At 35.2% G+C, this 16,308-nt stretch overlaps 1 protein-coding gene across 2 annotated transcripts in view; it reads right to left on the bottom strand.

Annotated features, from left to right (window-relative positions):
* The window catches only part of PARP8 (poly(ADP-ribose) polymerase family member 8), a 181,661-nt gene that overhangs the window by 32,574 nt on the left and 132,779 nt on the right, over positions 1-16,308 (bottom strand). For both annotated transcript variants that reach the window (XM_081233894.1, XM_081233895.1), the window contains exons 12-15: positions 13,740-13,865; positions 12,651-13,215; positions 10,971-11,021; positions 10,770-10,865 (exon numbers count right to left, since the gene is read on the bottom strand). In XM_081233894.1, coding sequence (XP_081090020.1) covers positions 10,770-10,865; positions 10,971-11,021; positions 12,651-13,215; positions 13,740-13,865 — 838 coding nt within the window. The remainder of the gene's footprint in view (positions 1-10,769; positions 10,866-10,970; positions 11,022-12,650; positions 13,216-13,739; positions 13,866-16,308) is intronic.

Here is a 16,308-nt window from a genome sequence, read left to right as displayed (position 1 = left end):
TCTCGCCTGCTTAATACACATTTGCACATGAGATGCACTAAAAAAAAGCAGATACCTAAGCTGGTGATATACTAATTAAACCACAAAGCTGTGTAAAACAAATATAAAAAGGAGAATTCCATTTCTTCCTAGGTAATTTTCTCTGGAAGAAATAGCTGAAAGACTTTTGACTTCAATAACGTCCTAGAGTCAACAGCTCTGAAATATACACTCTGCAATTGCTTTGGAAGAGCTCTCATCTTTCAAATCTGATACAGTGTCATCTGTCTGATTTATCTTATCTCCCAAGTTACATTGCATTAGGTAGCTGATGAGGCCTAACACGATGCAGCCTGTGGTGCCCGGCACAGCAGACAGACGCATTTGTTAGTGCCATTGCTCCTATGTTCACTCATTTCAGAGGACAGTTTCATCTACTACTTAACTAGTGGGGAAGGATGGCCCCATTCTGAGCATCCTTTATGTTCAGAATAGGCCCACATGGTAGCTTTGCAGACAAAAAGCATGACCAATCACACAAAGATTTCTGATTGACATTCCCCAAAGAGAATTTTCAAAACAAATAAATTGATATATTTCCTTTGTCAGCCTTAAAAGGACAGTTTGATTCTATTTCAGAAACATCAGGAAAAACTACCTATGATAGGAAACTAATTGGAAACAATTCTTCATCCAGCCTCAAGTGATACATACTGCTGCATATATTTGGATATACTTAGAGCAGACTGTTCAACTTCTACTTTTTCTTTTACTTTACCATTTAACCTATTCTTAATCTATTTTTTCATGTGTATGTGCATGTATGTTTCCTCCTCAACCTCCCCCGCTGACATTGGGTTGTTTCTTTTGTTTACTTTAGGGGAGCATGGTATGGTCTGAAATAATAACATCAACCATTTTATTGCATATTTACTATCGTGTATTGGTGTCTGAGGATGGTGAAACTATACACAAACAAAACCCCGGGGCACATAAACCTTGGAAATCATAAAGGGCCATAGGAATTAATATGTGTACTCTACCAGACACCCAAAGTTCACTGAGGAAGTAAACAGAGACACAGAAGGTACTTTGTTTTTGATAATACTACTGCCAAATAACCATACACTTTTTTATGACAAAAATCCATCAATCCCAAAGCTGAATATCAGGATAAGGCTCATTTAGTATATATGAGTAATGATTGGTTTTTATTTTTTTATTTCAACCCTGGATAATTAATTATACTTACTTTGTGATCATCCTAAAATGTATGTATGTATGTGTGTGTGTTCACACACATATTCAGGGAATATAAGTAGAAACTACCATTTTGGTACCAAATTGTTCCCTTAAGCAATATAAATGAAAATGAAATAAAATATTCTGCTAAACTAGATTGGAAGATAATTTTTTTGGAAGATTATTTTTTGAAATTTGAATATTCTATCACCACACTTTGTAGCTAATCCTAGGTATTCATGTGCCACCCTGACTTTGTCTCAAATGATTTTTTACCAATTTCACCCAAACCTCCTGGTCTTTATCTTGGGTAACAAATGAATAACAGCAGTTCAATGTTTTCTCCTGAATTACTATTTCATCCCCCTCCCACATCTGTTTATACTCAAACCTCTAAATCTCCAAATTACATGGACTTACCAGCTGACCCATTATTTTAAATAATAAACATATGTTCCTAATGTAAAGCTATGGATTACTTTATAGACACTCCTTTTCTTTCCCGCATTTTTTTTCACTGAAAAGTGGCCTTTCTTCCCATACTCAAATTTGTAAGGCTGATTTCTAGGAATATCCTGTTACTGCAACTGTTTGAAGAAGGAAATCAGGTACGATAGAAAACTTGCTTTTGGGGGGGAGAAAAGAAAGTTTGCTATCATACTGAAAAATTTGAAGTAGAACTACATATTACATTCTTATAAAAATAATTTTATCTTCCTTTTTTTTATTTGGTAAGGAAAGTGCTTTATTATGAATTTCTTTGATTATTCGTGGAATAACCCTTTTAGATATGTTCATTAGCATTTGGAATTTCCTCTTATAATGGTTCTTTTTTTAACATCTTTATTGGAGTATAACTGCTTTACAAAGGTGTGTTAGTTTCTGCTTTATAACAAAGTGAATCAGCTATACATATACATATATGCCCATATCTCTTCCCTCTTGCATCTCCTTCCCACTCTCCCTATCCCACCCCTCTAGGTGGTCATAAAGCATGGAGCTGATCTCCCTGTGCTATGCAGCTGCTTCCCACTAGCTATCTATTTTACACTTGGTAAGTGTATATATGTCCATGCCACTCTCTCACTTCGTCCCAGCTTACCCTTCCCCCTCCCTGTGTCCTCAAGTCCATTCTCTACTTCTGTGTCTTTATTCCTGTCTTGCCCCTAGGTTCTTTAGAACCATTTTTTTTTTTTTAGATTCCATATATATATATGTTAGCATACAGTATTTGTTTTCCTCTTTCTGACTTATTTCACTCTGTTTGACAGACTCTAGGTCCATCCACCTCACTACAAATAACTCAATTTCATTTCTTTTAATGGCTGAGTAATATTCCATTGTATATAAGTGCCACATCTTCTTCATCCATTCGTCTGTCAATGGACACTTAGGTTGCTTCCATGTCCTGGATATTGTAAATAGTGCTGCAATGAACATTGTGGTACATGACTCTTTTTGAATTATGGTTTTCTCAGGGTATATGCCCAGTAGTGGGATTGCTGGGTCGTATGGTAGTTCTATTTTTAGTTTTTTAAGGAACCTCCATACTGTTTTCCATAGTGGCTGTATCAATTTACATTCCCACCAACAGTGCAAGAGGGTTCCCTCTTCTCCACACCCTCTCCAGCATATATTGTTTGTAGATTTTTTTTTGATGATGGCCATTCTGACTGGTATGAGGTGATACCTCACTGTAGTTTTGATTTGCATTTCTCTAAAGATTAATGATGTTGAGCATCCTTTCATGTGTTTGTTGGCAATCTGTATACCTTCTTTGGAGAAATGTCTATTTAGGTCTTCTGCCCATTTCTGGATTGGGTTGTTTGTTTTTTTGATATTGAGCTGCATGAGCTGCTTGTAAATTTTGGAGATTAATTCTTTGTCAGTTGCTTCATTTGCAAATATTTTCTCCCATTCTGAGGGTTGTCTTTTCATCTTTTTTATGTTTTCCTTTTCATTAGGTCCCATTTGTTTACTTTTGTTTTTATTTCCATTTCTCTAGGAGGTGCGTCAAAAAGGATCTTGCTGTGATTTATGTCATAGAGTGTTCTGCCTATGTTTCTTCCTTTCTTTTTAAAATAGCAACTATAGAGGTAGTAATATTGTGAATAATTTATGTACTATATAACACCATACTAAGTAAATGCCAGTGAATTTTTAAAGCAACAATGTTATATCTATCAATCATTTTTTACTAGAACATTCTATAGAGTATTCAAGCTATAAATGAGTTTAATTTTGATATAACAATTTGCCAACTAGTTTTTGTAGATCACTGATCCTCTCCCATGTTTATCCATTTTATTTGAGGAGTTCAAAATGTCAACACAAGATGGCGTACTAAAAGAAAGTTCTCAAATTGTAAGTAATCAAGATTAGATGTCTCACAGAAAGCACATCCTATTCAAGGAAAGAAACTGATTCATTTTTCCTTAATAAAATATGCAGTTATACTGTAATTAGCATTCTCCCACCTTGAGCCAACTGACAGCCAATACCGTGCTCCCAACAAATTCGGCTATAACTGTATCATTTGCACAGAAAACTCCAGCATCAATTCAAAATAAAATGTAGTTATTGAATAGCTATCGCTAGATAAGTGAAATTGTGTGTTTTATTAAACATACTTTAATACAAAGTATGTATGCCTAAACATCACCCAAAATGTACATTATTTACTAATTCAAGTTTACAATAAATCTATTAGTTTCAATTTATAAAATATTATCTATTCTTAATGTTATACTATTATATTGCCTTCCAAAAAATCAGTCCCTATAACGTAAGCTGCAAAACCATTTCAATTCCCTCCTGCCATTACACATAACATACATAATATATCTGCAATATAATATTCATTGTGCACCATTTAAAAACATGGGGAACTTTATATGTCCCTAAGTTAAGATTCATTTTAGAAATTTTTAAGCTAAGATGAATACGTTTTTAATTTTATTTGAATCAAAGCTATTTAAATGTGAGCAGTAAAAACATGTTTAAAAATAATGGCTTTAAGCCCTAAAGAATATTTTAGAAACTAACTGCACTTTAGAAACTTTGTGTTTTCAATGAATTTAAATTACTTCCTACCGAAAATAGAAATGACACAACTCAAGAGAATCTAGCTATGTATTTATATATAGCACAGTGTAGGTGAGTGGTTTTCAAACCTTTTTTTGCCATGGTCTTTTTTTTCAAACACAATATTTCATGTAAGCCCAATATATAAAACAGATAAAAGTGGATACTGTTCCAGTTGGAGCATATGTGCACAGTTCAGTTCTCCTAGCTATAAAACAGGGATAAAATCAGATCTAGTTCACCAGGTTGATAAAAGGACTAAGTGAGAAAGAGAACCAAGTGAGATATGGTTTATAAAATCTCCTTGAGGTATACAGAGCTGTTTAAGTATTAATAGTATTAGGTAACCTGGATAAGCTTCTTCTACTTGTTTTAACCCAATGTATATACAAAATTAGTGTTTAATAAGAATTTTCATTGAAGCATATCATGAAGTGGTATTTTTACTTTCATACCCGCAGTTTATCAAAATTCTTAATTTGTTGTTACACTAGGTCTTGATAAAAAAGAAATGAACCATGTAAATACAACTTCATAATTTAAAAACAAGTGTTGAAAACATATGAGAATAATTAAGAATATCTACTGGAAACACAAAACCTACATGCATTTAATTCTCTGTGTTTCCAGTTTTATAGTCAGTACTTTGGGTGCTTTTCATGGTTTGGAAGACAGACACATTTGGGGTAGGGAAAGATTTACTGTCCATTAAGAAAGACAGGAATCCCACAGAGATCAAGACAGATCCACAATAAAATAGGATCAGGCCTGGTTAGTCCCCAATATACATGGTGATCCCCATTGTCTGATAAAACTAAAGTTGTTTGAACATTAAAACCAATTTCTGCTCAATTTGGATGTAAAAATAATTATAGTTTTGAACTGAAAGTTTTTTGGCATGATTATTTAGTTTAGCCTTTATTTCAGGACTTGAAATGTTAACTTCTACAAAATGCATTGAGGGGGAGCAGGGAGAAAATAGGCTATGCTTTTTCATCCATTCTTTAACATCAGACCTAAATACAAGAAGACCTACCTGTTTTCCTCAAGGTAAAATGGGACATACCCAGGTTGACCCACACAGTTAGTTTCCAAAAAAATGGTCATGGGAGTGTCTTATACTATGACCAAATTATAGCTGGGTATTGTTAATTTTCACTCTGAAAATAAGAACCTTAGTTACCAACATTTGTCTATGGTCCACAGCAAGACTGGACCACAAAATTATTAGACTCGCAGGTTTCTCTGACCTTGCTTTAGTAGGAAAGAGCATTATTCTCTAGAGGTGATGTAGAATCTCAGGCCTGGTAATCCACAGCAAGTAATGTGGGACATTTTCACACAGCAGGAGAAGAAAATGAAATCATAATTCCCACATCACATACTGAAGTGAGAAACAGGAAAAGTCTGTTAACCAGAGACACAGAGAATGAGCCTCCAGTATCACTGACAAAGTTCTAACTTTGTAGGGATACTAAGCCACACAACCACATGAGTGGTTTTTTCCAACAGGATTCAGCAGCTCACGCACAGGGTTCAAAGAAGAAGACAAACACCTGCATTGATCCAAGAATTGGGTGTTTAAGGTGACCCTAACAAAAAGACAAGGGCACTAGGAATTTATAGGCTGATAAAAGCAGTGGTGATTTTGGCAGTAAATCCTTGTTTTCTTGTTTTGCCAACACACTTGAAGACCAAAATCAACATTTTAAAGCATCTCAAAGACAGTCTAGTGCATTAACGCTCTAGCTGATTCCAAAACATGGAGAACCAGTGGTTTGGTTTTCTGATCACAATGCAGACTGTACTGCCGAACTGAAATTCTGGGACTCTGAACAACCCTCCTGAGAAGGTGAATTTTATGCAGATCCACAGTACTGCATGTCAGGACTCACACCTGAGAGTGATATTTATAACCTTTATAAGCAAAAGAGAAAATCAGAGCATTGTGGTATTTCTAAATAAGTAGTTCTTGATGTTGCAAAAGTGTGACATGCTTACCTAGACCTCTGAGTAAAGTGGCAGAATAGGAAAGGAGTAAAATTTTAGGACTTTTGGGAAACAGGGGTAAAAGGGGACTTATGTCATTTGAAAAACAATCAGCCTTGAAGAAAAGATACAAAATATAAGAAACAATTTGAATTTTGACAGAGAAAGATCTAACAAATGTAATAAACATTAGGCAGAGAAATCTATGGAAATCGAGGTTTTTTTTTTAAATTAGTTTCTGCTTTATAACAAGAAATCAAGTTTTATCGAACCTATTTAATCACCCTATGGAGCTATGACTTATCCTCTTTATAGCTCTAGGATTTACTACAGTTTTTAATGTGTTATATGGGCTGAACATTATATTTGTAATAATTGTTATACCTTATTGAAATTATACACTATGTACATTATTGAAATTATAGTAAAACATATTGCGATGTAAATATAAGAGAGAGAGAGAAAAAATGAATATATACCTGATTTAGGTGAAATATCTGTTTAACAGAACAGGGAGGTAGTTTTGTTTACTTTTCTTCCTTTGAATATGAGATGTTTCTCTATTTTCATTTCCTGATCTGATTTCATATGTCACTTATCTTACTATTTAAGAAACCACGGTAAGTTTTCTGATTTCCTTAGATATCAGTCTGAATTGAAGCAACATAAAACCTCCTGATAACTAGCTATATTTATTTAGAAAACGTTTTCTCTCTTGTTTACAAAAGCATTTCCATTTCTAGAAAGAGACAGCAAACTTCATTGGTGCAGAAAGATAAAGTAAAACAGAACTTGAAGCAAGGCAAAGAGAATACTAACATCAACTATGATATTTCTATCACCTATTATAGGAATGAACTGACAGCAATTAAACTGTAAAGAGCAAACTCCCAACAATATGTGTGGTGAATTTCCAGGACATAAAAGTAGTTAATTCAGGCATATAAGTCAAGAGTAGCATCATGAGGGCTTCCCTGGTGGCACAGCATTTGAGAGTACGCCTGCCGATGCAGGAGACGCGGGTTCGTGCCCCGGTCTGGGAAGATCCCACATGCCGCGGAGCGGCTGGGCCCGTGAGCCATGGCCGCTGAGCCTGCGCTCCGCAACGGGAGAGGCCACACAGTGAGAGGCCCGTGTACCGCAAAAAAAAAAAAAAAAAAAAAGAGTAGCATCATGATTAAGAACCATGGCCTTGGTGCCATTCTGCCAGGGTTTGAATCCTGTCCCTATTACTTACTAACAGTGTGACATTTAAAAAATTACTGTTTTCCTCATCTATAGTGCAGGGACAGTACTAATACCTGCCTAATAGGGTTAAATAAGATTAAATAAGATAATCCATATAAGGCACTTCAAAAACATGATTACATAAAAAGCACTCAAAAAGCTTATGCCATTAATAACATTACTATTATCTATGGCAAGGAAAATGTCATTGCCATGGATCAAGAAATAAATCAAGATCCACAGATGCACAATGACAAAGTAAAAATAGGCCTCCTTACTGGGATAAACTGACAATGGTTAAAGGATCCTCTCTCCTCTCATCCTAACTATACATTTCCGTGTATTGACTAAAAATAACAATCTTGCACAAATATTTAATAAATTCTGATTTAGTTAAGTTGGGTTTCAGAATAACAATATATCTCTTTGAGAGGAATAACTGACTGTCAAAAAATAGCATTTGGGTGGCAAGAAAAAACTCTTTTATATGTTTCCCATAAACAAATAAAATGAAACCAATATATCATAAAGCCCGACAGTGGTTATGGTCATAAATGGATATTATATATGTTTTTTAAAGTATAAATCTTGAAATACAAAAAAATTCTAATAAAATTACCTATTTCTAGGCTTTGCAATTCATCTTTTCAAACATATATTCCTAAGGACAGGACAAATCTCTCTTAAAAAGTGCAACAGAATCTAGTATGGTGTGTTATACTCATAAAGCCTTCAATAAATGTTTGTGATGCAGTTTTGAAGTCAGACAAAATCAGGTTCAAAGTTCAGCTTCCACTCATATAGCTGGGTGAAGCTAAATAAATCTTCTAACCTCTTTGAATCTTAACCCCCTTATTTGCACCATGGGCACAAAAATATCTAAACCACAGAGTTTTGTGAAAATCAAATAAGGAAGCAGTATGCAAAATGTCTACACAGGGTGCCTGGCACACAGTGCTCAAGTCATCTGCAAACAGATTGCTTTAGTTTTTCATGTCCAATATGGATACATTCTATTATTCTTCTCTTCTTAATTGCCTGGCTAGAACCTCTAGTACAATGTTGATTAGAAGTGGCAACAGCATCAAAAAGAATAAACTACTTAAAGATAAATTTATCCAAGGATGTGCAAGACTTGAACACTGAAACTAAAAAACAGTATAAAAAGAAATTTTAAAAGATCTAGATAAATGGAAGGATACCCTGCATTCGTGGATTGGAAGGATTAATATTAAGATAGCAATACTTCCCAAATTGACCTACAGACCCAAATCAAACCCTATCAAAATTCCATTTGCCTTTTTGGCAGATAAGCTGACCCTAGAATTCATATGGAAATGCAAGGGATCCAATATTATAAAAAAAAAAAGTTGGAGGACTCACACTTCTTCATTTCAAACTCACTACAAAGCTACAGTTAATCAAGACAGTATAGTACAGGTATAAGGACTGACATACAAATCAGTGGAGTAAAATTAAGAGTTGACCAGTAAATCAAAACATCTATGGTCAAATCATTTTCAACAAGAGAGACAAGATCATTTAATTGGGGAAGAAGAGTCTTTTCAACAAATGGTACTTAGACAACTAGATATCTACATGCAAGAGAATGAATCTGGACAGCAACCTCATACCATAAGCAAAAATTAACTCAAAAAGGATCAATGTCTTAAATGTAAGATATAAACTATAAACTCTTTGAAGGAAATATAGGTACAAATCTTTGTGACCTTGGATTAGGCAATGGTTCAACTGAAATTTGGATTCCATTAAAATTAAAAACTTGTGTGTCACAGGACACTATCAAGAAAAAGAAAATAGGAGAAAATATTTGCAAATCATACCTCTAACAATGATCTAGTATTCACAATACATAAAGAACTCTTACAACTCACTAAAGACAAATAACCCAAATAAAAAATGGGCAAAGGATTTAAACAGATATTTCTCCAAAGAAGATATACAAATAGCCAATAAGCACATGAAGAGATGCTCAAATCATTAGTCATTAGGGAAGGGCAAATCAAAATCACAATGAGTTACCACTTCATGAATGCTAGGATGGCTATAATTGGGGAAAAAAAGAGGTAAATAACAAGCGCTGGTGAAGATGTGGACAAACTGGAACCATCATACACTGCTGGTAGGAATATAGTGGTACAGTCGCTGTCAAAAATAGTTTGGTAGTTCCTGAAACTGTTAAGTAGCATTAACATATGTCCCAGCAATTCCATTAACTGAAGAATGGATGAACAAAAGTCACATATCCATATAATGTAGTCTTATTCCACCATAAAAAGGAATAAAGTTCTGAGACATGCTACACAGATGAACCTCGAAAACATTTTACTAAGTGAAAGAAGCCAAAACCAAATGGCCACATAATGTATAACTTATATTTAATGTAAGAAGCCAAAACCAAATGGCCACATAATGTATAACTTATATTTAATGTCCTATATGAGATGTCTAAAACAGGCAAATTCATAGAGACAGAAAATATATTAGTGGTTGCCAGAGGGTGAGGTGAGGGGAAAATTGGGAGTGATTACTAACTTTCATAGGGTTTCTTTTTTGGGGTAATAGAAATGTTCTGGAATTAGTAGTAACGGTTGCACAACATTGTGAATGCAATAAAAACCACTGAATTGTACACATTCAAATAGTGAATTGCATATTTATACAAATTTTATCTCAATAAAAAAATTGCAAAAAAAACTTTTGAATTAGGTAATTCTCCCCAAAAAATACCACTTATACTTTGATTCTTATTTCCATACTCCCTTAATAATTCCATAAATGTGTCAGTGATTTGGCATTTTTTTTGAAATCTTTACTCTAATTCTCCAGATTCTACTATATACCTCTTCTAACTGGAACAAGGACTACCCTCTACTCTCTGTATTAACTATCTTTAAATTGTGCTGTTTTGAAAAAAACAGTGTTTACAAGTTTACATATATATACATATTGATATAGATGGATATAGATATAGATGAATAAACACTGAAGTGATAAATAAGCACATGTGAGAAATAAGAAACATTTTGCTAATATGAAACAGCTTGATCTTTCACAGACTCCTTTAGAAATAGTGACTCATTTGTCAAAATTATATGACTTTGTGTATTACGTAATTGGCTCAATAGAGAGTGCTTACTGCAAATGCAGTTATTTACTTATTTATTTTTATATCTTAACCCTCTTCATTTATATTCTAAACTGACATTCCACCAGTGAGAACTTACCCTAAGCATGGGGCCATTTTGAAACACATGTGGTTCATCACAAACCACACAGTATTCATTCAACACAGGGATCCGCTGTTCAGCAAACTCAATTGTCTGAATAAGACAATAAAGAGAAAGAATTAAGTCAAGTTCATGAAGGATTTGAAAACCCACTAAAGGCCAAACTATTTCTACAACGGATGGAGGCTTGGCTCATACCTGCACTAGGAAGCCACGGTCTCGTATTGGAATACATTTGGCACCATTTGGCTATAAAAAGCAAAGTAGAAGAAAATAATTTTTTAATTAGGAAAATATATAAATTATAGCCTTTTACTTTTGCAGCAGTGAATACAGATGTGATCTAAGATCACCTGTAATGTGAATTAAATCACTGATTATGACATCGAGATTTTAGAATTTATTATAATGCCCTTTCCTCCATTACTATTGCAATCTTTGTTTAAACTAAATGAGCAGCATTCTTAATTTCTGATCTCCTAATAAAAATGAGTGGCATCTTTAAATGATCACAAAAACTCGTTGCCTCTATTACTTATCACTGATTGCTCCCACTTCCTCATTTAGATTATTTCAATCTCATTTCACAATCAGATAGAATTATTTCTCCAAGGACGTACTAGACAGCTGCTGTAAGGGGTACAATACTAAACTACTATATTAGGCTTAATCATACAGGAGGACATTAAGACATTTTCTTTTACAGAATATCCAAAATTATCTTTCTTAGGTGAAACTAACCATGGGAAACTTTCTACTATGTAACTCTGACATAATTACTTTTCTGTATGTCTTTAATACTTAGTTTTGAGAAGAAATGGGCTTTGGGGATATCCACCTAAAATTACCAACATACTCACATACATTTTCTTAACACAAATAAAATTTCATGGTATAATTTACAATGTAATTTTCGAAATAAATCTATATAAGAGCACCACAACTTTCGGAAAATGTATCCTCTTATTTCTTTTCAGTTTCATCTGTTGCTTGGTATATCTGTATTAATAGTTAAAGAGTTAAATATGTTCCTCCCTAACACACACAAACACAAATTTACTAAAAGCAAACAAAACTTTTGGTCAATTATTTTATGTAATTAATATACATAAGATAGGTCTGTTTCTTTATCTGCAACTGGCTATAATGCTGATTACTCTAGAGGTAAACTTTGTGTAAGACTGACTCCCAATAAATACCACCCAAAGTACTTAAGCTTTAATACAGTCACCTCCCAGGCCCGTCTCCCCATGCAAAACAGCTTCAGGACAAAGTGACTTCAGTTTCATAAAGTAGACACTGAGAGCGGCTTTAAGTCAGGCTCAGGGATACAGCCGTAACTGTTACTTCTCTCCACAAGTTCATGGGCAAAGTTGTCCTCTTATATACAATAGGAAGGACACCCCTATTAATTATTACAAATAAATAAATAAAATAAAACATCAACCATTTTTATTCTAAAAAAATTATTAGACAAAATTTGAGCTCCACTACTTTTGTGAGAAAACCAGAGATTAGATAAACCTACTTAATAAAACATTAGAAATGCTATGCTTGCTTAAAAGGACAGGCTTTGTGAATCCAATGGACTTCCTTCCATTTTTAGTAGCATTCATTCCCATGACAGGACTCTGGCCTGGACCTCAAATTGACAGCCACATTTATTTTTTCAGAATCAAAATGAACATTCCAGTACCAGTTGCAAATGTCTGGTATGCAAAATAACATCCAAAAGAAAAAAAAATTGTAAATTTTAAAAAACAAAAACAAAATTGTGCTTCTTTCCTTTACCAGATCTTACAAAACAAACAAACTAACAAAACCCTCTACTGCCCCTTAGCTGACATTTAAGAACTCAAGATGAAAATATGTACGCACAGCAGGCTGGGAAGATGAAGATGATGATGGAGTTAAGATACCAATGAGCCCTGAGGTAAGAGAGAGCCTCCGGCCCTCTGCGTTGGGTTCCTTGAAAAGCTCCGTTTTGGATGACTTGGGGGCACTGGAGTAAGACTTGCTGAGCAACTTGTGATTCTTGAGTCCATATAATTCTTCCATTCTGAGGTTACTGGAATAAGACCTGCTTAGCAGTTTGTGAGGCTTCAGGCTGGCATTGTGCTCACAGCGCGGGTCTCCAGAACAAGAGCGAGTCAAGAGTTTGTGCGACTTGAGAGCGAGGCAGTCCTCCTGCTTGGCGGCTGCAGGGCAGGGACGGTTCAAGAGTTTGTGTGACTTAATGGTCGTCACCGCCTGCTCAGCCCGGGGGTCGCTGGACAGCGAGCGACCGAAGGTCCTGTGTGGCTTCGGGGCGCACACGTCCTCCGTCTTGACTGTGCTGGAACAAGTCCTCCGCAGCAGCTTATGCGTCTTGGAGATCCCGTCTTGCTCCGATTTCAGTTTGGATTTGCTTTTTCCACAACCAGGGGGAGGATAACTTGGCGACCTTCAAAATGCAACAATTAACAGGGCGAATCATGAGTGCAACAGACCATGGAGAACACTTGTCGGGCTCAATCAACTCAACTCTGTTACAAACACCATGTCTTTTTAATCCAGTTTATCCAGCCAAAATTGAAACCAAATATGTATGGAAAGATCACAGGGACTGAATTCTATGTTTCCTGGAAAGCAGAAAAGGTTTGTCCAGTTTGTTTGTTTGTTTGTTTTTCCTCCTACTTATCCCAGAGCCCTATAAAGGACTAATTCTGGTAGGGAAAACTCTATGTGATTAGAAACCAAAAAATGTAATTTTAGTAAATTTAACCCATGCAAAGGAAACACAAACTCAAAACATAGAAATGAGTATCTGTGTTTTTTGATGGAATGGATGTAACTTGGTCTGTTCTTTAAAGTCATAAAGAAAATAAACAGATGCCAAGACTGTAGCAAGAATGCTTGAATTAAATAACCATGGAATATCACAGGTGCAGCGTTTAGGAAGACGATGGAAAGACGTCTGTTACCCACCTGCGCAAGGTAGAAAATAGATGCAGGGGAGACTTCACTTTCTTCTCTGACAGCTTCTTATTGTGCAGGCAACTGGATTTTTCTTTGCTCTGTTTCCACTGCTGTGTAACAAATGTCTGCATGATTCTGTCAAACCAAAGGTAAGTTTGTCATCACAGTTCCAAGGTAATATCATATTTCTGTATGGATTATGTAGAGAATGTATTTATCAAAGGAAAATAAATGCATGGTAATTAGGCGGAGTTTAATTTTGAACCATACAAGATGTCTTCTTGTGTAGGAAAGCATCCTATAGAAAATTTCTGTGATTTTACTGTGTTACAATTAATAATTAATTAATTACAGTGACATAATTAAAAATACAATTAAGAAGTTGATAAAAGAATAAGGATATAAAGAGATTTATAAGGATGGCCTTTAGGATCAACACCTTTAGCTGAGGTGGCAAAAGAAAAGTCTGAATTATTTTATTGGTGCCAGCAACACAGGTTTTAAAAAATGTTTTGTTAGTAATTATGATTTATTAAGATACAAGTAAAGTTCTTTTCCTTCTCTGTGATTTGCTTATGTATTTTTCTTCATGAAAAGGAAAACAAAATGAAACTATAAAATCGTAAACAAAAATAAGCCATGCAAAATAGACTCTATGGAGAATTAGGAGGTCAGCAAGTTTTACGTTCAGCACAGCCGCCATTCACTTTATTTTTATTTATTTATTTATTTGCCATTCACTTTAAAATGTGCTGGTTTTTTAAAAGATGGTGAGCCTCTAAGAATTTTTAGTTCCTATCCTAAGGCAGGAATTTGGTAACTTTTGATCTCAATAGTTTCTAAGTCAAGACCATGGCATCACTGTTTTGTGATAAAGAATATCTAGAACGTCAACTGTGGATTTAAGAAAGACACAGCCTTGTTTTCTGAGAAGGGTCTCAGGCTGTGACAGCTTCTCTGGATCCCATCCCTCCAGTGACAACGGAGGAGAGTCCCTTAAGGCTGATATTTAAGTAGAGGCAAAATTTTACAACTAAACATCATGCGCAGTAAATTAAACATTTTGATTTTCTTTCCCAAGTCAACTCAGCAGGTCCTGCTTTCCTGCTCTTTTCAGTTGTTTCTAACACAGATTGCTTTTGGACCAGGAAGATGGTACCAATATCTACTATTTACAATACAGCAGGGTGTGAAAGAGGAACTTTATATACAGATTGTTTTTCTCCTTCCACACATTTCACAAGTAAGGTAAGGAAATGAAATCTGTCCAAGTTAGCCAGGATAGTAAGCAGCAGAGCTGTAACACCTATGTTATCCAACACGGAGAGACCTATGTTAACATACGTTATTCAAAAGGGGCAGCTGTGACTCTTAGCACTAGGCCAGTTATTATTTTCTTGAGATCCTTCAGGTCTCACCACATTAACTCAGATCGCCAGAAACTACATCACTCAGACTAACTACCCCAAACTTCAGTGAGCTAGCTTAGATGAATTCAGAGGAAACGTGGAATTATTTGCAGTCATTTTAGCTGTAGAGGTAGTGAGGAAGAAGGGGGTAAAGTTGCAGTCAGTGATGCATGATTCCAAATTTGCAGTAAATTCTCCCTAGAGCTCAGGACAAGGGAAAGTTCTTATTTTCCACTTAATTTTTGAAGGTTTTTTTCTCCCAAGATTTCATCAAGATTTCAATGTAACGGTACTATTAAGGTCATCATTTTCCCTTGTACTTAACCTGAAATCTCCAGTGACACCACCCTTTGTACCAAGCAGATTCAGATTCTTTTCCTCCTATGAAAAATTGCCATTCCTGTGTACCATTCCCTAAGAAACCAAGCAAGTGCTTCTCTGATTCTTGACTAACTGGAACAAAAAATAACAAGTAAAAGAGCTAAAATTGGTCCCACTTTCATATTACATTAGCATTCTAAAGTGTGACTTCAACATCTAAAACTAGTAATTCTGAAACTTGCATACCCAAATCCCTACCTGTTCTTGGATTCGAAAGGGAGGAGTTAACTACCTCCTATAAGAAATTCAATATAGTGTTTCATTTCAATTGTGATCTGAAATATACACATGAGCACATTTGGTATAACGACTGCCCCCTTATAATAGAGAGCCACCGAGAGATTTCAGGGCTCACCCTGGTGTCTGAGTCTGTGCTTCACTAAGAAGAACTACTATAATTGCCATTGGCTGACGATAAAAGAAGGGGAAAAGACTTCAAGGTAAATTATACATTCACATCAACCGAAGACCAGATGATGTCACAGCCAGCTATGTGAACAAAGTTTCCAGGGTAGTTCAGAAAGAGAAAGGGAGTACATGTGGGTAACATGATGATCTTCTACATGCTGAAATGGGCACTACAGTAGTCAGTACTATGTTCAAACTGTGGTGGTGAAATAGCTTCAGCGAAATGACACCATCCATCAAATTAAATTAGTATATTAATCTGAAATTTGAGTGTTTTATTTTGATTTGCACATCAGTTATAAATTGAATTTTGTGTTATAAATGTGAACTCAACATATGAAGAATTTACACCATACTTTATGTTTGTACGTACTTCAGGC

Source organism: Mesoplodon bidens (assembly GCF_964165515.1).
Source record: "Mesoplodon bidens genome assembly, chromosome: 4".
Taxonomy (NCBI): Eukaryota; Metazoa; Chordata; class Mammalia; order Artiodactyla; family Ziphiidae; genus Mesoplodon; species Mesoplodon bidens.
Note: the sequence above shows the minus strand (reverse complement) of the source record. Positions and strands in the feature narration are given on the sequence as shown.